Genomic DNA, 25,948 nt, shown 5'->3' with positions numbered 1-25,948 from the left:
GTAAGTACCTTCCAATCCTGTGTCGGTATGTTCGGATTCTGATTCTGCAGAAGTCGCAGTGTATCCTCCGACTTCATCACGCATGGTATCCATACCTTAACTTTTGGTACCGTGGGGATTTGCGCTTTATCCACCACCTCAAACCGCGCGTTCGTGCCTTGCCTTTGGAGGTTTGGAACGACTTCCTCCAGCCACCGCAAGCTCGCGATGTTGTCGCACGCTATCATCTTCACACCATTATACCATCCCCCCGAATCAAAGGTTGGAAGGGGCTTACTTGGTTGTTCCCGCATCATCTTAAGCATTAAGCTAATCAGCCAAGAAATAGAGGAACAAAACGGTAACATCCCAGCGATAGAAACGGGCTTAAAACAAGGCAATCGGTTCCGATTTCGGTTTTGGTTTAGAATGGCATCCGGTTTTAGTTTTGTCCCGGCTTTGGTACTGGTTACGGTTTTAGTCAGGTTCGAGTTATAATTTCGGTCCAGTTAAGGTTGCGATCGCTAGATTTTTGTACCTGGATGCGGTATCGGTTAGGTTAAGGTTCTGGCTACCGTTTCGCTAAGCTTTTGAATCCGATTTGGGTTTGGTTTTAATCCGGTTTAGGTTCTTGTTTATGGTTTGAAACCGATTTCGGTGTCATTCGAGCTCTGATACCGGTCTCGATTTCGGCTTCATTTTTGGTTTCGATTTCGGTCCGGTTAAGGTACTGGTTTCGGTGTCGCTCAGATTTTGAATCCGATTTCGATTTACGTTTCGGTCTGGTTAAGTTCTGGTTTCGGGTTTGTTCATGTATTGCATCCGGCTATGGTTTCGGTTAGGTTCAGCTTCTGGTTTGGTTAATTTTTGGAGTCGGTTGGGGTTCCTGCTCGACCGGTTTCGGCTTAGTTCAAGTTCTGGATCCCGATTCGCTATGGCTCGAATTTTAGTTCCAGTGCCGACTTCGGTTCCGTTTATACTCTGGTTTCGATATCGTTCAGATTTTTTACTAAAATCTTAAGGCCTTTAAGGCCGGATTGTATAGGACCAACAAACAAAGTTCGAATATCGGACTCGGATTATGAGGAAAAGTCCCAAAAAGTCTAATAATTAAACTTTTTTGTTCATTCGCATCGTGCCTTAATAGGGTCGTAGACCCCTCTTTCACAAAAACGTAACGTACATACTTCCATCCCCCAGAATAATTATAGAGGAGCTATATCAAGATATAACCAATCGGAAAAAATGCACTGTCGCAAGAACTCTATAGCCACATTTCAGTGAGATCGAACGAGCTTCTTTCTCATCACAGGCTTTAATACCATCGCACCGATGCTTCAACGATGAATAAGCTGTCAATATGAGAAGAAAGGCATTGGACTACTTTCTTTTGTTCAATCTACGATTACAGGAAATATTACCCAAAAATTCGGGTGCATGTTAGTTTGATAGTCTTGCAGAGGTAAGGGGTCTGATCCGATATTTTGCTTATACGAAGGTTCATACTTAGGTTCAAAAGTTGTGCCTTCACCCGGCACTCACTCAGAGCATTTAAGAAGGAGTGTGGGAAATTCTCACATACGTAGTCTCAACATAGCCTTACCAGAGGTAAGTAACGGTATTTGGTTTAACTTCACTTGTGCTGATATCAAAAAGCGCTTTGTAAGCAATAATAAGTAGTGCATTTTGCTTCATTCCTCGCCGCCTAACACTCACCGGCCAATGTTAAAAAAAAAACAAATAATTGTATTAACTGCAAATAAAAAGTATATAAAAAAACATTTGCTACAATATATGTAACATGTGTATTAGGCCGGGTCGATTTGTGGGGAGGCAAAAAAATCGCCCATTGCTCTGTGAAAATCATATTCTAGGGATCAAAATAAGAAACTTTGCCGAAGGAACCATACCTCTAAAATGAATTCTGGTGTCCCCCAATTTGGGTCGAACTTTTGCGTAGGGGCAAATTTTGGAAAATCCCACTTTGACCCATTTAGAGTGCTCCAATCGAGTCCAAATGTATGCCCGACCCCCACTAACTTTGGAGGCCCGACTCACCGATGCCAGTGGCACACCCCCTGGAACCCCCCTGGGGGTTCACCATACCAACATTTAAAAAAATCGCCGGTTTTGCACTTTACAAGAAAAAATCAGCGAAATGCCTATGTTTTTTCTTTTTGGAGTTTATTTTTCTCTTTAGAAATTTATTTAGTCAGAACATATGTAAATGAAAAAATGAATTTAACTTAGTAATAGAAAAGAAATTAAAAAAAATTATTAGAAATTAGCGTTTTTACAACCCTTTTAATACCAAGGCATCACTGTGACACAATTGCAGATCGTAAAATTGCTTGTGTTGTTTTTTTTAAGCCACCACAAGACACAGCAGGTAGAATTGAAATTACCATTTCATTCTTATTACCTCGTCTCGTAGACCATATATAACGCAACAGTTTTTGTGAATGCATTATGTCGTTGGGAAGAACTCAAAGTGTGAAGTGCTAATTTCAGATAAAAAAATATTTCAAAAAAAATAATAAGTGAAGTGACCATTCCAAATCAAAAAGTTTACAATGAATCCACCATCCTCTACACAGCAAGATGAAGCAACTACATCAACAACTATCGAAAACCCAATGAGTCATATACCCAAGCATGATGTTACTGTTTTTGGTGTGTCTACTGATTTAACTGATCTTAATTTACCAGCCCATCTGGATATCTTGAGATATTATTTTTACTTAAGCGAACGTGCTAACACAGAACAAAAAAAGTTTTCCCATAAATCATTCACTATTCAAGTACAAGATAAGTTGATTGCACAAGTTATACGGAAATGATCAATTTGAATGATATAAATATCGTATTTGAACCACCATTCACGCGAAGCATTCCGTACTATACATTGAAAGAATATTTAAATCAAGATGATCCACCGTTTAATGATCCAAAAATTCCATCACACATACAAGGAACGGAACGACATGTTCAATTGCTAGCTAGCGTTTCCAAACGGGTTATACCGCAAAATGTAGAGGCTGTTATGGCGACGACATTAGAGAGCCGTGCGAAATTGCCCAGACTTGAAAGTAAAAAAGACTTCAAACAATAATTTTTTTAGTTTCTTATTTTGATCCCTAGAATACGATTTTCACAGAGCAATGAGCGATTTTTAAATCAACCCGCCCTAATGTGTGTGTATGTATGTATGTATGTATACATATCTATTGTACCCCCAGCGAATGTCCTTGTGCCACATTCGCGCCTTTATATCCAATCCACACATACACATACATATGTATGTACATACATACGTAGATGTGCTTGCACTAAAGTTTGTATTCAGCTGTGAATGACTTTGCAAGCATTTCGTGCTCATCGTCGGCATTTTCATCGAATTAAATTTATTGTCTGTCGGCGCACGCTACCAACTTCCAATCACATACACACACACATATCCTTATCCTCTTAAACAGGACTGACCTACTCACATAAACTCAAACAAACAGCGGACTAACGAACTCTTATCTAAGCTGCAATATATCAACATTCATGCTTACATATTGTTCACAATAACAACAAGCACAGCAGCACGGCTTAATATTTCAAGTCAGTTCATTTTATGGTAACAAATATTTCTAAGTAACTGCATTATAATCTATATTGCATTGTTTTGTGGTTATATACCCAGCTGTACTTTTACAGAGGAATAAAGAGACCTATTTTCATATATCAACCACAAAAAAAACTTCGCTTGAGTCATGACCGTCCCTCTGTTCGTGCATCTGCCCATCCGTTACCACGCTAGTTTGAGCACAAGTTCAGATAGTTTAAGCGGAAATCAACCAAATAAGGGAACACAACGATATAAGAAGACATGGCAAGAAGACAATTTAATGAGATCATAACTGGCATAACATCCGACACCGACCATATCTGAATATAATATATCCTTCAAGGGAGCCATGGACCTAGACAACAGTAGTGACATTACAATATTCACAAATGGCTCATTAATGATATTGCCAGCTGTTTTGAATCTTCGCAATTCCTGCTATACGCAGATTTTCAACAAGATTATTTGCCCCCCGATTCAATTAAATTTCAGAAGGACCTAGATAATATAGTTACTTGGTGCAAAAATAATAAATTTGCGTTAAATATTAAAAAATGCTATCATGTCTCTTATTATAAATCCCGTTTACTCATTCCTACTTCCTACCACATTGGGGGCGCGCACTGTAAGCACTGTTTCCGAGGTCACTGATCTTGGGGTGGTCTTTGATTCCAAGTTTGCTTTTCATAGTCATTTAAACTTTACAATGGCTAAGGCTTACTCGATGTTGGCGTTTGTTCGACGATTCAGTTCTGATTTAACTGACCCATATACTCTAAAATCACTATATACTATTTTCGTACGTTCGAGATTGGAATATGCCGTATTTATTTGGCGGCCGTTTTATGCTTGTGATATTTATCGTCTTGAAAGAATTCAAAAAGGATTTATTAAGTACGCTCTACGTCCCCTTCATTTTGATCTTCCTTTTCCTTCCTATGAATCCAGATGTTTTCTTATCAATCTTAAGACTTTGAACTGCAGGAGAACTTTTCTCTCACTAATATTTGTTTTTAATTTAATACGTGGGACTGTTGATTGTCCCTACCTTGTAGAACGTATTTTCCTTGCTATTCCACATATATGCCTAGGAAATAATGCGTATTTTTTTGTGGGATTGGCAAGAACTACTTGTGCTGCAAATGCTCCTCTTTCCACAGCTCTTAAAGAGTTCAACTTGCTCTCAAATTCGTCAGTTTTGGATTTTTCCTACTTTGAAAATACTTTTAAATTGTTACTTAACCGAATGTTAAATTAGTGCGAAGTCTTTATATATGTCATTAGTCTGTAGGAAATGTAACAATTTCAAGATGAGTAAGTAAATAAAAAAATAAAAAATGGAAAAGGGAACCGGAGCAGGAATGAACCCAAAACATCTGCAAGTAAATCAATCGTATCGACTTCCTGCCTCATGCATGTCTTTCAGGCGGAGGTCAGTGCCATAGATACAGCTACCAGATTGTTCTGGATCACTGCGGTCCCACACACCAATAACAACGATCTTTGTCGGCAGCCAGGTTGCCTTAAAGGCCTTATAGTCATCCTAATGTATCCCTTTGCTGAGTCTTTGGGCACCGCCATATTGGAGGGAATGAATTTGAAGATGAGATGGCCAAAAAAGGTTTGCGAAATGGGCGTACACGAGCTGGACGACCACTTGCTGTGGACCATCTGGGATAGTTACGATTCCTTAAGTTCTTAAACGAGTTGTTGTTGTTGTTGTAGCGATAAAGACACTCCCCGAAGGTCTTACGGAGTGATACCGTTGTTGATGGTCCTTTGCCGGGTGCAGATCCGGTACGTTCCGTTAACAAGCACCATAGAAGTATTAGCCCGAACATCTCGAGACCGATTTGGTATGACCACATGAAACCTAGGCCGTACCGTCCTCCCACCTCCTAGATCCATGAGGAGTTCGGGGTCGACAAATCCTCGGCTTTTAATGAAACAGGATTCGTCACAGGTAGGTATGGTTGACAATTGGTTTGGAGAAGCTATATACATATTGCACTAGCAATCCCTTGAGAGCGTTGCGCTACACAACCCCTCCAATCAATTTGGTGTTTAGTCGCCTCTTACGACAGGCATACCTATAGCGGGTATATTATAAGCCCCCTAACATGCTGGGGCATTCTTAAACGAGTCTGCAGTGCGAGTATTAACTGGCGTCATCACAGATCACCGCTCTACTGCACCATGGCTCCAAAGGTTGTGCATACCAACAAGCTCCCTTTGCAGAAGCTGTGAGTATGGGGATCAAGAGAAATTGATTCATCACTTTCTCTGCCGATGCTCAGCATTGTAAACAAGACTTCTGAGATTTTTGAGCGCACGGTTTTTTCACAATCAGATAGAGGTTGGGAAGAAAAATATTCTGCTCCTACTTAAGTTGATCAAAGAAGGCAAGTGGACGGCACAGACTAAGGGAACGTGGGAAATTCCTATGCCCGCCATCTTAACCAAACCTAATCCTACCTAGTCGGTTTAGTAAAAGGTTTAAGTGTATTTAATATTGAAAGTAGGCTAAGTGGGATTTTAACCACGCCCACTTTTCGATAACGATTTCGAAAAATGGAAAATTGTGATAACTCACTATCGAATATCGATAATTTGACGAAACTTTGCTGATGGTTTGATCCATGGACGAATGTTGTACATGAAGTAAAATTTTTTAAAATATTATATAAAAGAATGGCGCGCACCTTTCTGATTTCGCTATCTATGAATTGCTCGTGTCTTTACGAAGCAATTTTTATAGAATTAGGTAACTATACCAACAATACCACAAACTACAACATCAGCTTTGAAATCCAGCGAAGTAACTCTTGCCAATAAATGCTATTTTGGACGTTTCGGCAAACGAAACGTATGTTTTAAAAGCCATTTATCATGAACCATGAAAGATGTGGAGCTTAGAAAGTATTTTTATCGGAGTCCGCTTACGGAAGCAGAGGAACAGGCGGCTCCCACTCCGCTTGAACGACCAGGTGGAAAGCGATTTAAATTCCCTTGGTGTGACCAATTGGCGCCAGTTAATAGAGCGAAGAAGCGACTGGCGCGGCGCGCCTTGTTGAACGGTCGTAATCGTTTAAGCGGTTAAGCGCAAACTAAGTAATTGAGAAAAAAGCGTAATTTGATAAAAATATTTAAAACAGCAAACAGAAAGTAGCAATGCCTTTTTTATCAAATTTTGGACATTGAGTCTTTCTTTTAACTGAACTGAAACTATGCAAAAAAACGTTTTCGAAAAAAATTCGAAAGTTCGAGTAAAATTTACAAAGACTCCCAATTCTAAATTAAAGTTTTTGTGGAACATTTTTCGAAAATATTCGGAAATTCAAGAAAAATTTCGAACGTTTTTTTGAAGTTGTGTAAATTTTTTCGAGTATGCAGTTTTGTAGCCCAAGCAGTGAAAGTTATATTTCTCTAGAAATTCGCACTAATATTTGACAAAGAGTCCTTTAGATTTTTCTCCACTCAAAGTATGAACAATTTTTGTATATGGAGGAAAACCTAAAATAACCTTTTAAAAAAAAATGTCAAAAACCAATCCGAGCTTAGACTTTGTTAAATAAAAATTGATTGAGTTTCAAAAATGCGTACACTCAGTGAACTCCAAATAAAAATTCGAAATTTTCGCTTTTTTTCAAAATCCTTTTGAAACTGGTTTGCTACGTTGCAATGTCGAAAATAAAAATAAAAATAAAAAATTGTATTTCACGAACTTATGAACACAAATAAACAAACTCTAGGAATTTAACTTATTGTGCTGGCCGAACTCCGACTTCCTTACATGTTTCTATACAGAAAATGCAACTTGGCCAATTACTAGAAGTTCATTATTTTAAAGCATTTATTTCTTTATTGCTCACTGCTCACATACACTCTCACACGTTCGATGATTGAGCAAGTGTGTGTGTGTTTGTGTATTGCTTTGTATTGGTGTATTTACATTTCGCATTCGGTGTCAATTCTAATTCTAGGCTTTTATATTCACATTAAATACGACAATAAAACAAATGGCAATTCGTATTTTATGCACCTGTAACAAACAGACACCTGTCCACCCCCATCCGCACCAACATTTGCAAATGGTTAGCGCTTAATATGTAGATACGTACATATATTTTTAGAGCTGGCAAACGCTTTTCGTATTCAATTTGTCAGATTTACAAAAGATTTACAATCAGTTCGATATTTGTGTTGCTTTTTTTTAATTTCACTTTTGTTTAATCATTTGTTATTGTTCGTTAGTTTTAACTTTTGCGGTTTGTTTTCACTTTTTGGGGTCACATCGTTCAAATATGTGGGCGTGTAATGGCTAACAATAGCAAAGACCCAGAAATTTCTGCATTCGCAGGCAATCGAAAAAATTAATGAATTGTGGATTTGTTTATGATTGCATATAATTTTATTTAAATATATTTGAGGGGGTTTTGGTTGAAGGAGAAGTAGTCAGCCTGTCCAGAGTGGAGTAGAGGTCCCACTTTTTTTATAATAGCGGATTGTTGTAATTGCTGGAATGATGTTACCAAATCACCTGCTAGCGAGATGAAATCCCATTGGTAAAAGTAAAATCGACAAAGAATGAGCTGTAGAAAAGTTGGCTGATGACAAAGCGACCAACGAAGGCAGTGAACAGTGAATGGATGGGAAGTGTGGGATGAATTATGAGCAGTTGGTGCATAGATGGACGCTAGAATGATGGAACTGTTGAACGATAAACCGGTGGATGATGGATATTTGATGGATAATGAGGGATCGTGGAAGCTTGGCAAGTTAAACGGTTGGCCAATGTTACCAATACATGTAGATCGGTAGAACTGGCGAACGACAAACAGGTGGATGGTTAAACAACATGAACAGCAAAACTAAGCAGCACAGATATTTTTACAAGATCTTGCAGTTGCTGGCGCATGCTGATAAAATTAATATTCAACGCTGCAAATTTTTTCTTAACTAGATAAAAAGGTTAGAAAGTGGATTTAGCGCTGAATGAGAACAGCGCGAAATGCTGATATACAAAAGTGCAATCGGAATACTTGCTTCTTGATATTTACTTTACTGCTGACAGAAACAAGTGCAAAGTGCTGAGCTTAGTAGGCAATTGGCAATTAAAGTCGATCTCTCATGACGAATAAAGATCACTGACTTTAAGGCTGCTGTTCCTGCCAGATGACTCGGAATCAGTAACGCTGCTAAAATAGATAAGATGCCGGTATGCAGTAAAAAAATATGCCACGACCAAGAGCGGTCTACGTGACACACTTTTGTGGCAAAAAACATAGAGAAGAGTCTGTTAAATTGAAGGTAACACGCGTATCATAAGTTAAGTTGGATGGGTGCTGTCCAATTAAGGAATAACTTACTAAGACACTTTTGTATTGATCCGTTGTGTTATCACATACTCGCTAAGTAAAACTGGCTTCCTACGAAAAGTCCAGTGATAAAGCTACGATTTGTTGTCACGATTCTGTAACTGTAAGCCAGTTTCTACATTAGAGTATTTATATTATATGTAACAAAATGGGCCAATATAAAAATGTTCAAGTGAGCTGTTCCTTAAATGGCACTTATCAATCTTGAAAATTTCCTCCGTAGAGTTCAGTACGTTCCAACCGAAATAGCCATGCTACGGTTCAGCAAAGACTACACAACTGCGCATAAAGTGGCTGGAAGACTCCATCTTGCCGTCTCCATACAACGAACACATCTGGACTGTTCACTGTGTTAAGGCATGGACTCCTATGGGACATTATCCCGTTGTTGTATTATCAGTTTTGGCCATTTTTGTTGTTTTTGTTGACTATATTTTGGTTGTTCTTGTAAATTTTAATCTTAAATCATCATTACAATCATAATTATGAACGTCAGCACAACGAACATCATCACAAGGACCATAGTAGAATAACCAGGTGAAGCATGGTTCAATTATGTACAGGTTGGCTCATCTCATCAGCTGATTTTATTTATGTCATTGCATGGTCGAAGGGATTGTCAAAAGGAGATGGCAAACTCAAAATGAAACCAACACATTGGCAACATTTTACTTACACATACAAAAACTGCTAAGTTTTATGTTTCCATTCCATACCATTCGCACCAACACCAATACACAGATTTTGACGATTTGAACAGACATATTTTGTTGCTTTACAGATGAGCCAACCTGTATATAGTTGAACCATGAGGTGAAGTAAGTCGTCAATTGTCTCGCTCTAAATTCTTCTTTGTTCCGTCATTCGGCTATCTGAAAATTTTTTACCAATGTTGTCCCCAAAAAAATGTTGTTTTTTACATTTTTCAGGAGTAAAATAATCCACTTTTAGTACTGTTTTCATATAAACCTAATAGGTTAATATCGATGGAACTTTGCTGGATTTAATTACACAGACTCATCATTTGGGTATCTCTGGCTTCCATGAATAAGGCAATGCTAATCTATTACGTCCATATAGGTATGTTTAATTTGTTCCAAAAAATTTAAACAGATCTGCGTTAAAACAAACTATTTGTATTTACGTCATATCCAATTAAGGGTTTTAGCCTGTGCAGCGCTACTGAAGACTTTCGAGGGATGTTTTTGTCTTTGCTGCAAGAAGAACATCAAAACTGTCGTACTACATATAATTTATGTAAAAACTTCGCTAAAATAATGGAATTCTAAATATAGTTACAAAAAATTGTAACTCACTGTTGTTGTTTGCTCGAAAAATCAGACCACTAAGATAAGAGAAATGTTACAGTTATGGATTGTAATTTAGAATATATGAATCCGGTTCGATCGGATCAGCGTCTTCTGGTTCTAGGCAGAATGCCGCGGGGCTAGTATATCCCCTGACATATTTTAGTAATTAATAACTTGGGAACCTTAGTAATACATCATGAATTCAACTGTCAGGAGTTTTTGGACGATCTTCTGATCAAGTTTGTATAAACTTATGCCCTGTTTTAGTTCCGACTCTCAACAACAAATCAATAGAGTAGATGGCAATATCAATGGATTTTTAGGGATGGAAACACATTTAAAAGTCTTATGATCACTTCCAAGTGGAACTGTAAAACTTTTCATCAAACCCGAAGCCCAAGTAAGTGCACAAAGTTACTACAGTTCAACTAAATAATGGATAACGCCTCTCCCTTTTATGTCCGGTTTTTCGATGAAAGGTCAGTTTACTTTAGACGCATTCATTGCATTTTACCGCACATCTCAGATATATGCATGTGTTTGTGCGTTACTCTCCGCTGCTTGTATGGACATATGGGTAGTTATAATGATTGATTTGTTGATGTGCATACAAGTCACTGCTTAGTATCGGCTTAGAGATAATAGTATCCCTTAGTGTTGCTAATATTCGTCACAATATATTTTCATTAGATTATTGTTTAACACCGGTGCTGATAGATATGAAGTCTTCCGAACAGCCGTAAACAGTCCCGTCATTACTTGCTTTTCTTCAATCATTTCCTCATGTTTTTCTTCTTTTCATTACCTTTTCTTGTAGTTGTGACACCACATTCATTATTTCGTGGTTCTTCGTCTTCGTACAATAAATTTAATTTAAATTTACGACACGCTGTCCCAATAAGAACAATTCTTATAAAAGTCATAACAGATTACTATGCAATTGCTTTTTTTATAGGTTTTACTTAAATTTTGAAGTTTTTCATATCAATAGATGCGAAATTTTGGAGATCTTACTGAGAAAACATTTGCTATTTTTGATTCACTCCGTCCATTGCGGCTAGATCTTGTCATCAGTTGTTAAAAATCCCATAACTCATTTACCTTTATTTCTAATATTTTCCGTCATTTCGTATCCCCTCTTTTCTACGCTGTTAATGGTCATTTCAGTCAGCAACTTCATTTATTCACTTTACACATCATTTGACACTGAAAAAGCAAGCTTAGTCGGGTTTTACATGAAGCGTTTAACATCGGCAAAATCGACTTGCCGTCGCCGGCGTTTGGCACCCACATCTGTCAAACTTAATTATATTTTCTTTTTTTACATCTACACTTCATTCGTTTTCTTATTGGTAATATCTTAAAGTTAAACACAAAACTTACTCTAAACCAGTTTATGTTGAAGTACCGAAACCTGCCGGCTGCAGATGTATTGAGGTCAGCAATGTTATTTGTTGTTGCTTTTTTTTTGTCAATTTAATTGGGACTGCAAAAGAGAGATTCGGAAATGGGAGAAAAATATCATTTCGGACATGTTTTTTTTTGTAATTTTGCATTTGCGGAAAAAGCTTTTTTTGATTATCGTTGTGAGCGAGCGCGCTAGCTTTCGATACAGGAGTCCCGTAAAAAGTTTATCTAAGTGGTTTGACAAATATTCCGCCTGTATTTTTGCCATGTAATGCCACTCATCAAAAATTCATCGCCTTACAGATGCCGTTCAGAGTCGGCAAAAAATATGCGGATTCCGCGATTGATTTGTAAAATAAAATGAATAAAAACGGAAGGGAAGCTCGGCTTCATAAGAGGTATGTTGTGCCAAGAATGTATTGAAAGGGCATTTTATAACGTCCTGACTGGGATTATCGAAAGAATGATTGTTGGTTGAGAGCTTACGAACTCTGGATAACAACATTTTCGCAGCTGAGTGGGATAGGACCACAATCTTTAAAAGAGTGAACAGAGGCGTGTCGAAACGCGGAGTAGTTTCTCGTATATAGTGGACCCTTACAGATAACGATCTTTTGATAGACCTCGAAACCAGTGGCTGCAAAGTAGTTGCGTATAAAACCAGTGCTCCTGGCGGGGGTAATTTTCTGCGATGTCAGTGCGACGTTGTACATGTCTACCGTTTTCCTTCCTCTGCTTATCCCTCTGGCGCTTTCCTATGCTCCACCCCCTCCGATTCCTTTTTCTCCCCTATTGCTCTTTATTCTAACTTCCATTCTTCTTCGTATTATTATTTCGAATTCCTATAGCTTCTCATTCTTCTTTCTTTTCCTATTCCAATCGCCATCCATATTATTTCTATTCCTTCAGTCATTCCTGTTCGAATCCCTACATTCCTAGTTCTTTATTTCAATATTTCTCCTTCCTTTTATAATTACTATTTCAGTTTCCATATCTTATTGCTTTCTGTATTCCTTCCATTTCCTCTGCTATTCTTTTTCTTTTCCTTTGACAATGTTTTTGTAAACACCGTTGCTAATAGCGTAACGGTTTGTTACTTAGAGTTACTATATGATCAGCTGCTCGTTGAAGAGCGGCGTCACAAATACGGCTAGTACTATAACTACAGGTTTACAGATGAAGGTCTCTAAACGAAAATAAACCGAAAGATCACTCACGCAGCATGCTTCACCTAGTAAAAAAATGGTGGTAAGATAAAGGCCAAAATAAAAAACAAAAATAACAAACACCAACAAGACTAGTAAAAGATAAATGAAGCAAAGGTGATGTGAAACGATTAACTGAGCAAAATATTAACAAGTAATGAAAAAAATTTTACAAAATATTCAAGCAGGTAAAGGGTGGAGCATTAGATATTTTTCCTAAAGAAATAAAAAAATCATAAAATTTTTAAATACTTTTGCAATTTATTACACTTTTTGCATTCATATACTAGACGTTATACCTATAAAAATTAAAAAAAAAAAAAACAGCACGCAAATTAATACAGCCAGAATGTCTCAATTGTGTTGTTAGTGTAGAAATGAGAAAAACTGTAATAAGCACGAAAACAAATAACAGCAGGATAGCCTAGTGGTTAAGGCAACTGCAGTTTCACCGTGTGATTCGCGGTTCGAATCTCGGTGAAACCTTTGACAACATTACGAAATTGCCTGATGATGATTACGTTGGCGGTTTTCGAAATGGATCCATCGCAATATGCCAGTAAATGTTTGTATACTTCTTTTCAGTTTCTCTTAGAAAAAAAGAACGTGTGGCACTCGGGGACTGCCGCGGTAAAGCTATTGCATATTATCAACTTATGCAACATTTTGTTTTCTTTGATATTAATTCAAGTTTTCTCTTAAACTTTAATTTTAACTTTATTTTTAACTTTAACTTTCACTTTAATTTTAACTTTAACTTTATTTTTAACTTTAATTTTAACTTTAAATTTTACTTTAACTTTAACTTTAACTTTATGATTGAGATCAAATTTTATGTATTTGGCCTGTTGCTAACACCGAACCTTTTTCGAACCTTTTCGAACTTTTTCGACAAATATCCGTTACGGTTTTTTTTGGTTTAGTCGCCAAACCCGCGATAAAATCTATGCAATAGCTTAAAAATAATAATTGAATATTCAATTTTTATAAGCCGGTGTTAAGCTCATGAATTCTTAATAATAAAAATATATATAGATATATATATATTTTTTTAAATATGTATAACTAAGCTCAGTTATTCTAGATAAGTTATAGAAGACTCGTGATCGTCAAATGTTACTTTGATAAATGTCAGTGATTTCAACGCCACAATATCTAATTATACTATGAATGTACATATAATATGCCGTATTCGCACTTCATCTGTCAATCTTTATAGCACATCAGATGATCGACGTGCTCTCGAAAACGGAGATAGCAAGAAGAGCTACATTACACATGAGTCACCCTATAAGCGATATAGACATTTGTTATAATGAATGACAGCGCAATGATGAAACGGCATGTGCCAGAAGACTGCAAGAAACTGATCAAAAGAGGGCAAAGCGATCTTGAGAACCCGTGTCGAGCATTAGAGCATACAAGAGAAAGAATGCGGAGATTCAAATGCCAATCGCCGGTAGCAAATATCAGCTTTAGCATTAGATGGGCTAAATATGTTTACACGTATGTACACTTTAAGACATCGAAAAGAGTAAAAATATGCACAATGTAATTTAAAATAGAGAACCTCCCCAAACCCCTCTAAATAAAGTCAAGCAGTGATCTCAAATAAATTTACTGAACAGAATAATTTTATGTGTTCAAATGAGTGTGTGTATATTAGGGGGGATCATTTTTTATGGCTTTGCTCACAAGCAAAGAATCTAGACTCTTAGACTGCCCCCTCCCTGCATACTGTAATAAACATATGTATCGTATGTTCAATCGTATCTGATTATGCTTTGATGTGAGTTTTGTCTAGAGCATAGGTTACACTCAGCTGTTCCAGTCAAGTAGAGGAATAGCGGCGCGAACAAATATGACATTGAGATGATAAAGCGCGTTAGAGTAGCGGAGCTGGAGGGACGGAAATGTCTATGAAATTGCAGTTTTTTTTTGGTGGTTTTCGGTTGTCGTGACTGGCTCACTATCAAATCCTCCATATTCGCACGCTAGCGGGTAGACGTCCAAATGTAGAGCAGAGTTTTACCAGGTGGACACCGTAACCCGACCTATAAGCTGAAGAAATAAGTGCCTTTTTACATTGGCCCATGTTATCACGCAGCCAAAACTTCTAGGATGATCTCGGTGCTCCATCGAAATACCGCACTTCATTAGACACCTTCACACTTTCCATAAATGCGCACTAGTAATGTAGGTGTCAAAAATAGGGTGGTATTGCACCTTTTTCGCTGTGATGGACAGATTGAGAGTGTGGCAGGATGTGTAATGATCAAAGTTTCCCTGTTACTGCATCCACCCCGCAGAAATCCTCAAAAAGCGCCAAGAATTTATTTATTTTAGATAAAGGGCGCACTCTTTGCTAATGTATTGTCATCGGTCCTAAATACCTAAATATATATGTATGTATATTAGGGTGGGTCGATTTGTATGCATGAAAGTTAACCGATATCGCGCCATCGGTTTTTCGATAGAATTTGGGCTCAGGAAAAAAGTTCCACTACGCATACCCAAAAAAATTATTTTCGAGCCTGCGAAATTTAATTTTTTTGACTTTTTTCGACTTAGATTTTTTAGGTTTTTTTCATAACCTACTAAAAAGATTTTCATATGTACGACCCAAAAATGTCCGCTAAAAACATTGGCGATAACAGTTTTTTGAAAAAAAAAAAATACATACATGAAAATTTTACAATCAAATGAAAATTTTTAGTAGGTCATGAAAAAAAACCTTAAAAATCAAAGTTGAAAAAAAGTCAAAAAATGAAATTTCGCAGGCTCGAAAATAATTTTTTTGGGTATGCGTAGTGAAACTTTTTTCCTGAGCCCAAATCCAATCGAAAAATCGATGGCGCGATATCGGTTAATAAATCAACCCAGTCTAATGTATATATCTACATAGTGTTAAATAAAATCTTACATTATTAAATGGAAAAAGCCCCTCGCCTCTTATCAGTTCTTCAACAGTTTACAATGTTTAGGTCATATCTTAGCTTAAACTTAAAAGGTCTATCCTATTTCTAACCCCTCCCCGAAACGCCCTTGAACTGCCCCAAGTTTTGGCAAATCTCCAAACCTTAAATTAAGTCAACCTCTCGAGGTCAAAGTCAGGCAAATGGTGTGAATTGTCCTAAAAGGGAAATTGAACTGGTGAAACAGTCCCACTACTAGAACGCCCCTTGTGATGCAGAAGTTGTGAATTGCCACTCCATGCACCACCAAGGGTCGTCCTATTAGTGGGTCCATATTCATCAGTTCAATATGCATATACGCACTTGAAAATAAAATATAATAAATGTAGGGCCACCCTAATGCAAATATTTTCTTATGTAGATACTTATAACACATTTTTAATGATATACATTATATCAGAGTTTATTTTTTTTTTCTCTAATATTTTTGTGGTTTTTGTAATCGTTTTGGGTGCTTACAACAATTACAAACACACGTACAAATTATTGTCTTGATTTTTCTCTTCACCTTTTTGCTATTATGTACTAAAATATTTGAATATATTTATATGTATGTCGGTATTTGCTTGACATTGCTTCAGTGCAGTAGCAAATGCTCCTCAAAATGCTTTTTTCAGCTTGGCTTAAATAATTTTTAGTTTGGCAATTTTAGTTTTAATTCAAGCTCAAATCTAGTCGCACGCACATACGAGACCTTAAAAATTGTTGTTTGAATGTCGTTGAGGAAGGCGTGGAAATTTAGTGTTAAAGTGACAAAGTGGTGCACATACATATACAATTATATTTACATATAAAGTCGCAGCAATTAAAAGAAAAAAAAAAATCAAAACTAAAAACGGTATGCAATATGAAAGAAAGTCGTGTATTGGGCTATGAGTTTTGTTTCTCTTAACTGTTTCGCACACAAAAATTTTATAAAAATAATAAAAGAAAAGATCATTTGTGTTAAAAATTAAAAAAAAAAAACGAAATAAATAAAGTGTTAATTTATATATACTTTGTTTTTTTGTTAATATAAAACCAAAAATAAAAACAAAAAAAAAATCATGCATGCCAACAAAACATTTTCCATTTTTAACTGCCACAAAGCGTTCCATTTATTATTTAGTGCACTGTTTAACTTGTTTATTAGTTTGAGTGTTACTGTTTCTAAATACATACATACACACATTCAAACTTGTGCTGGCTTCCGATAACTTTTTGACTTTCTACCCTATTTACAAATATTTTCTCCCAAATGCCGAAATTATTACATACACTGTTGTGCAATATTCAAATTGGCTTAACTTCGTATGAAAACATAAAATTTTTCAATTATTTTTTATCCGCCTGATGGATTTGACGGCAGTTTGGCACATAACTAACAAATAGCTTGGCAGGATCAAATGGCTACTATGTAATTATTGGAAGGCTTATTAACAAAAACATTGCAAACGCCATTTTCTGCATGCAATAACATCTTGTACATAAACGTTATTTTTGCCCTCTTTCATCGCTCAGATATCAATTTGGTCAATATTTCATTTTCCGCCACATACATACATATCAAAGCTTGTGATAAGCTGAAAAAAAAACAAAAAATACAAGAAACCTGTTATATCCATTCCATATCAAACGCTTCTTCTTCTTTCCTGAAGAATTATAATTCGCTCTTACATCATTTCTCGCGATTACCCTTCATTTGCTTAATCGTCCAGAAAAGGACCCATTTCGAGATCATTTTGAAATCATTTCGACAATATTTAGGAATATTATTTCAGGACTTTCTTAAGATTGAACATGTGATCATTTGGGCTATTTTGAGAACAATTTCACGATATTTAGGAGTTCTTCGGGATAATTTTGGAATTGTATTAGGTACATAGTGGAATTATATATCTACGGACCGATTTACAAACATTTCGGGAGTGACTCTGTAAAATTTCGGCATTAATTTTTTATACTCAGAGTGCTTTGCACACAGAGTATATTAACTTTGATTGGGTAACGGTTGGTTGTACAGTTATAGGAATCGAGATAGATATAGACTTCCATATATCAAAATCATCAGTATCGAAAAAAAATTGGATTGAGCCATGTCCGTCCGTCTGTCCGTTAACACGATAACTTGAGTAAATATTGAGATATCTTCACCAAATTTGGTACACGAGCTTACCTGGACCCAGAATAGATTGGTATTGGAAATGAGCGAAATCGGATGATAACCACGCCCACTTTTTATATATATAACATTTTGGAAAACACAAAAAAACCTGATTATTTAGTAAATAATACACCTAGAATGTTGAAATTTGACTTGTGGACTCATATTGAGACTCTTGATAAAAATTTGAAAAAAATTTTTAAAATGGGCGTGGCCACCGCCCACTTGTGATAAAATCAATTTTACAAATATTATTAATCATAAATCAAAAATCGTTAAACCTAACGTAACTAAATTGGGCAGAGAGGTTGCCTTTACTATAAGGAATGCTTTGAAGAAAAATTAACGAAATCGGTTAAGGACCACGCCCACTTTTATATAAAAGATTTTTAAAAGGGTCGTGGACGAATAAAATAAGCTATAACTTAGCAAAAAAGAGCTTTATATCAATGGTATTTCATTTCCAAAGTGGATTTATAACAATAAATAGGAAAAACTTCAAATTTAAAAAATGGGCGTCGCACCGCCCCTTTTATGACTAAGAAATTTTCTATGTTTCGGGAGCCATAACTCGAAGATAAATTAACGGATCGTAATAAAATTTGGTACACAAATTTTTCCTATAGCAGGAAATATTTCTAGGAAAAATGGACGATATCGATTAAAGACCACGCCCACTTTTATATAAAAGATTTTTGAAAGGGTCGTAGACGAAAATAATAAGCTATAACTTAGCAAAAAATTGTTTTGAATCCATAATATTTCACTTATCACGTTTTATTGTAAGAGGAAATGGGGAGACATTTTTTTTTAAACGGGCGGTGCCACGTGTTATGTAGAAAAGTAATTTATCTGAAATGAAATGTACAATTGAAGCTCAGGCTGAGTATATAATGTTCGGTTACACCCGAACTTAGACAACTTTATTTGTTTTAAGATAACTTCAAGGACTTTTCAGAAGAATTGTTGTACTGTTTTCGGATAATTTTGGGACTATCTCTGGACCGTCTGCGGTTGATTTAAGATAACTTCAAGGACTTTTCAGAAGAATTGTTGTACTGTTTTCGGATAATTTTGGGACTATCTCTGGACCGTCTGCGGTTGATTCCTGGAACGTTTTCGAAATAGTTGAGACACACTTCCGAAACCATTTTGATATCATTGTGAGAAAGATTTCGGAATAGTTGTGTACTAATTTCGGGAGTATTTCAGGATTAATCAAAAAATACTTCGGAATAATCTTGGCAAAACACAGGGCGTGTCTTCGAGGAGATTTAGGCCGAGTTTCACTTTTAATTCGGATTGTGATTCTTTTTAATTTTTCCTACAAATGTGGGTCCCTCATGTTTTGTGCTGACTCCGAATGGCTTCTGCAAGCAGATGAGAGCTTTACCATGCCAAAAATAAGCTCAGAGTGTTTGCCAAAACACTTCCGAGGGGTGATCTCACGTACAAATGTTGTTTCTAATTGAAGAAGCTGGGTTCTTAGGATTTTGAAGTTTTTTCCTTGGCCTTACACTAGCGCCTTCGGTTAGTAAGCACAATCGCTAAATATGGCGGCTGTCTTGGATATGCTTTCTGAATCATTTTGGGACTAACTCGAGATCACTAAATTATTGTTTTGGCACCATTTAGAGCCTATTTATTTTTTAGATATTTTTCCGGGACTATTTCGAAACGGTTTCGGTATTATTACAAGATAAACTACGGGCATTTTCGGGATCGATTCCACGTAGATGCAGTTTATGAAATCGTCGAGACCAAGAATATATTGTATTGGAGTTAAATCAGATTCAAGCAATGTTGGAAAAGAAGACAACAGCATTGTCTCCCTTTAGGACATTAAAAAGAATAGGAACGGGTATCAAAACAGTCAGGCATCTACTACAGTGGCAAAGAAAATAAATAGGGTGATTTGTGGCGGGAAGTTAGCTTCGCCCCTAAATGAACTCGTCCTAGCCAGAGATTCTGGGATATCGTCCATATGTTTTAACTTCCCTTCCCGAGGTTAGGTGTTTCGTGTTTAACTCGTACGTCCTGTGTATGTGAGTTACCAAGTGCATATTATCGCGCCTAACTTTTCTTCCCTCTAAATAGGGTCTCATACAATGGCCGCTACAGCACCCACAGTCACCGTGGCCTCGTAAATAGCACCCTCTTTCTTCTTAGCTGCTGTAAATTCCTCCTTTTTCGGGTTGCCCTATTAAGTGCTCAGAGGAGTTACTTAATGAATGATAAATGTACTCCCTCTATTCGGTAACATCATCAAGAAGATACTCTCAGTAAGCAGGTGTGATACAGTCTTCATGAGCTGTTTGTTTCGTGGGCAGCTTCTCGAAGGCAAACTTTCCTTTTGATAAAAAGAGGCATGTGCGTATCCCCGCGGCAACATGATAATTGGCCCAGTCGACATTTTGATCTTGTAGAGTCGTCGAGTCAGACGTTAGCTATTTCGTTTATGTTTTGCGATCATAAAACAATCAAGCAGCTTAGACTATCTTTCTTGGTGAAACCTGCTATTACAGAAGACAACGTACAGCCTGAGTTTTGCGATCAAGGATTCCTTCCTTGCCTTCACTAGCATTTAAATCGACAACCTTGTCTTCCTACAAGCTAAAGGTGATTGGCTGCTTACTTTACTGAATCTTTGTCCCTGCGCTCACACGACATATGTAAGTGAACGCACAATAGTTTTCTGAAGCTCTCGAGTACATCACAGCCTTAAAACAATTGGTTTTCAGAAAAATGTACGAAGAATTTCAATTCGTTGTTCATTTAATGCTGCAAACTCATTGCACAACACTGTACCGGTTCACTTGTTACTCTCACACTTACGAATAGCCTTTCATTTTGGTTGTAATATTGCGATATTTATGCGGTAATTTGTGCTTACTAATTCCATGCGATTAATCATCAACGGTCACAAGCTCACAAGCAGTACAACATTCCTCCCTACACACGAATATGATAGATGAGAACTTCATAACAAAAAGATAAAGCGGAAATAATTTCAACAATAAAAGCATGTAATGATGATCCGCGATATAATCTAACAATAATAATAAATGTTGCATACAAAAAACACATAAAATAATTAGCAAACGCCACCCACACCCACACAATCACACACACATAAACATTTGGACAGCCAGCACTGGCATTTACTTTCTATTTAAAACTCTATTTATATTAGCTCAGAATTCAAGTTCAATTTTAGTTAGTTTCGGTTAAATCATGCAACAAACCGGTCAAATTGGCACGCATTCAATACGCTTTCCAACACGTTTAAAGACACAACAACAACAATTCAAACAGCCACCATTGCAGTTACGTCGCGTATTTGTTCAAGAGTTTGATGTTGCAACGGCAGCGATTGTTGGTGCAGAACAAACAACAAACAAATGTAAGAGCTTTGAGTGTCAGGTGATAAGCGAACGGTGATCTTTGCACATTGAATCATTCACATTTGTTTACAAACAAATACTTGCTGTTTACAAATTTACATTTTTACTTGTGTAAAATGCACTCAAAGTGTGTGGCGCAAAACTTGCAAAATACCTACATTGAAGGTGCTGTGAAGGTTAATCGTTCGCTCCTACTTAAGTTTATCAGAGTAAGCAAGTGGCTTCTTAGAAGTACGAAGGTTTAATCTGGCTTTACAATAGACACAAATGTCTTCGAGTGGAAAAGTGGCAAGTACTAATATACATTTTTCTGATACCGTTTATTAACGCTACGAAGTTTTACGGCCCCATCGAAACCCAGCGGGTCAGGGGGTTAGAATATACCCGCGGTAGGTATGCCTGTCGTAAGAGGCGACTAAAATACCGGATTGGCATGAAGGTTTAATGTGGCCATATAAATCGTTCCCGAGATGGTCGGGCCAGCACCTTAATGATGCTGTGTTACCGGAGCGTAACGGATCTGTAAACGGCAAAGGACCATCACATCGATCACTCCCTAAACCTTCGGGGAGCAACCGTATCGCTACAACAACAACAACAACAACGGCCCCATCGAGCCCTGAAAGACAATGTCTACGGACCGATGTATGTGAGCGCTACTGTCACGTTAAAATGGAAAACTCGAATGTTCCGCTGAAAGAAACGTAAGGCCAAATGGCAGGTGAAAGAAGATTTCAGCGTACTTTACACTGAAAGAAAAAGACTGCTTAAATCAACCGAATGGATAAAAATGACAGAAATTTCGGTTGAATTGACCCGTTATGAATAGAACAGTCTTTCCCATTGCTGAATAGTGGAGGCAAGACGAACCCGATACCCCCATCCCTGAGGGTGGAAGATATGTAACTTCAGCCATTATACTTGGAGAGCTTGGAATAGAAAGGTTAAGTTAGTGAATACATAATGAAAGACTTATCTAAATACACACATATGAGCTCAAAATGGCCTACGTTGTACACGAAGTGGTCATATACGAGCAAGGAAATTTAGAGCATCGCTCCGTCTTTAAAACACCGATTATTTATTCCAAGCAGAAAAGACTGTAATAAAGAAGATTTGCACGCTCCCGTTAGGAAACTTTATAAGTGAAGATTGGGCTTGCGAATACTGCGATGCAGCGCTTCTGGCGCTAAAATTTATTTCTCTAAGACTGTTGATAAGTATAAGAATTTGCTATACACATCAGTAGGGCAGTCATGGTGCATCATCCACTTAAAATAGACTACATTGGAAGAGAAACACATTTGAAAGAAAAACTCGGCTTAAACCTCTTCGCAGGTATAACGCACTTTGTTTTTTATGTATTACAAGGGACATTTGCGTTGGGCTCTTTCCCCTGCGATTATAATGTTCTAGCATATTGATAGAAAGATGAGTAAAGTAAAACAATGTTACGCGCACACGTCGGTACACGTCTTTTCAGGAAGTACCTATTTGTTTGCGTGTAATTTGTAGATGTGTTATATAACTACGTGCTTATCTTTAAGTAATATCCGCTCGGAATTTGTTCTTTGCTGGATACTCGATGGATTGTTTCGCTTATGTAAATCGGAGTTGTGTAAGTCACATTCATTTAAAGTGAATTTGTTTTCTCATAACACCTTCTCTCTTTAATTTCGGCTTAATTGCTTTGATTACATTGACTATTTCTTAATCACCGATTTCTCATCTATGAATATCGCTCTTGTCTGAAGTATGTAGTAACTAGTTATTTATTTACATTTACATTACGCCGTACCACCTCTTACCTTTTGCACTTTTTTATTTATTATACATTTCATGAACATGAAATGGTAAATTAACTTTGGTCCGATGTTTGTAACGTTTAGAAATATAGAAGATAGACTCTCCATTAAGTATACCGAATTGATCAGGGCGACGAACTGAGTTGATATAGCCATGTCCGTCTGTCCGCCCGTCTGTCTGTTTGAACGCAAACCAGTCCCTCAAATTTTGAGATATCTCAATGAAATTTGGCACAAGGATGTATTTTTGTATTATATTAGACATTTGTCAGATCCGGTAGGAACAGACCACTGTAACATATATCTCCCATACAACCGATCGTTCAGATAAGACGATTTTGGTCATTCCTGCTGCAATTTAGAAAGTATGAACATGCAAATCGGTGATATATATTCTAATATATCATAGAAGATATCACTTTGATCGGAGCTGTATATAGTTATATCCCATACAACCGATCGTTCAGATAGAAAGATTTTTGGCCATTCCTCGCTTAATTTCCAATATAAAAACGTTAAACTTGGTGATATTTATTCTAATATATCATAGAAGATTTCCTGAAAAAATCATTTCGATCGGAGCTATATACTATATCCCATACAACCGATCGTTCAGATAAGGGGTTTTTTGCCATTTTTTATTTTATATTTATCTTGAAAATCGTTTAGGTATGTACATCTGTTCACTATATATTTCTTATCTTATACATCCGATTATTTGGAGATTACGAACGGGATACGATTATTGTTCAGCCCCATTCACGAAAGGTGTGAAGTCTTCGGCACAACCGAAGACAGTCCCGTCCTTAATTGTTTTTGTTTGCTTTTTAAACACTTTTTTTGTCAACACTTCAACGCAATGAAAGCTAAGTTCATTAAGTAAGTACATTTCACCCAACTGTGGAATAAATACAAAAATCTCATTAAAAGAGCAAAGGTTACCACATAATCGCGTTTAAAATATTTAACTTGGAGTATTGCAGAGACAATTATACTTAAATTTTAATATGTTTGTTTCAGAAGTTCAAAAACTCAAATTTTCAAATATTACACAGGCAGTATACCAACAACAAATACAACTAAAATTTGAAAATCCGTTTTCTAAACTTACATATATACATACAACAACAATTTGTGCAATCCACACTTCATCATTAGTTTAATCGGCAACTTAATAACTAAACCTCCTAATCATGTTCAACTAAGTGTTTGTGTTAACGTACACATACTAAAAAATGTTTTTGTGTTTGTGTGTGTATACAGTGCTTGCATATAATTTATGTGCTTTTGTTTAAATAATTGGTAATTCCAAAATTTTATTGAGATTTTACGTCAATTTTATTATCAATCTGATTCACATTGCTGCTACATCATGACAACAACAGTTCATATTCCGAAAATTCTACTTCCAATCTCCAAACCTTCTTGGTATTCATTCAAAATGATTCATTGGTCGTTGATTGTCAGTTTTGTTGGATTGTTGATAGCTGCTTTGGGCGCTTACTGCGGTTGGTTCCTGTTTCCTACAATGGTCAATAAGAAAGTTGAGGAGGTAAGTAGTAATTTTAACTTATTTGATTATATACAAAACTTTTAGTTATTAGTGCTTGAATCAGTGGTAAGGAAATCATAGGCAGATGTTCAGTAAGCAGGCAATCAAAAAACATAAAAAAAAATGCGACATTGTTGTTGTTGTTGTTGTAGCAGTGCTTCGCCCCATCCAACTTGTCATCAACGTCCTCTAACAGTAGCCCAAAGAAACCTACTGTTTCAAGAGGGGTGGAACATAGGGAGAGGGGTGTTAGAGGGGTTGGTTACACATTAGAATTGAAGAGATGGTTGGTGTCATGTGGGGACACAATGCAAGCAGGACATACATTTTGTATGTCGGGGTTGATTCTGGATAGGAAAGAGTTTAACCTGTTACCAGATCGAAGTTGGGCTAGAGTGACGCGAGTTTCCCCAGGAAGAGTGCGTTCCTCTTCCGGTAGTTATGGGTATTTTTCTTTAAGTACTGAATTCGCCGGAAAATTCCTGGCATAGCGGCCCGACGCCTGTTTGTGGATATCACTCAGGACCTGTTTGTGTTTTTTGCTTCGTGCGGCTGTGTTCTCAGGTGCCGCATTTTCTCGCAATGCTTACGGAGATGATTCCCTAAACCCCTGGGTGGTGTAGCCTCATCAGTCAGGTGTCCGTTGGAATACTCATGTTTCTGGGTATTCAACATAAAATGTCTGTTCAGCATTTCATTTCTCTTTCTAATGGCGAGTACTCTCGCCTCATTATGTAGTTGGTGTTCTGAGGACATAAGAGGACAGCCCGTAGCGGTTCTGAGGGCAATAGTTTGGCAGCCAGCGACATTGTTGTCGATTTATGTTGTAATTTGTACTGATTATCTGTTAAACGAAGTTAATAGTGGGCTGATCATCACTTCGAAAGATTCTGCAACAATTTTTTCTTAGCCCATATTGGGAACCTCTTTGCATAGGAACACATCTTAAATGCACAGCATTGCTTTCGGTATTTGAAAGATAAATTATAAGCAATATTGTATACTGCTTTACATACCATATAAGTATGTATGGGATACGTAATTGCATTTTATTTGAATTATTTAACATTTATGGATATATTACCATATTAAATATTATGAAACACATGTACATTGTTTATATGCCCAGAATACTAAACAACCAAGGCAACCAACTCTATCGTGACTACGCAGG

The 25,948-nt window shown here is 36.9% G+C and overlaps 1 protein-coding gene across 9 annotated transcripts in view; it reads left to right on the top strand.

Moving 5' to 3' along the window:
* Snmp2 (Sensory neuron membrane protein 2) overlaps positions 1-25,948 on the top strand; it is a 133,904-nt gene that overhangs the window by 21,397 nt on the left and 86,559 nt on the right. For 2 of the 9 annotated variants that reach the window (XM_067790217.1, XM_067790216.1), the window contains exons 1-2: positions 21,240-21,416; positions 24,608-24,774. The exons of 2 other annotated variants lie outside the window; for them this stretch is intronic. In XM_067790217.1, the coding sequence (XP_067646318.1) occupies positions 21,248-21,416; positions 24,608-24,774 (336 nt within the window). In that variant the 5' untranslated portion in view covers positions 21,240-21,247. Of the gene's footprint in view, positions 1-16,502; positions 16,709-21,239; positions 21,417-24,277; positions 24,775-25,948 lie in introns of those variants that run through there. 5 more of the 9 variants (XM_067790221.1, XM_067790220.1, XM_067790218.1 and 2 more) reach the window with 5 other exon arrangements.

This window comes from Eurosta solidaginis, chromosome 5 (genome assembly GCF_040869045.1).
Source record: "Eurosta solidaginis isolate ZX-2024a chromosome 5, ASM4086904v1, whole genome shotgun sequence".
NCBI classification, from domain to species: domain Eukaryota; kingdom Metazoa; phylum Arthropoda; class Insecta; order Diptera; family Tephritidae; genus Eurosta; species Eurosta solidaginis.
Note: the sequence above shows the minus strand (reverse complement) of the source record. Positions and strands in the feature narration are given on the sequence as shown.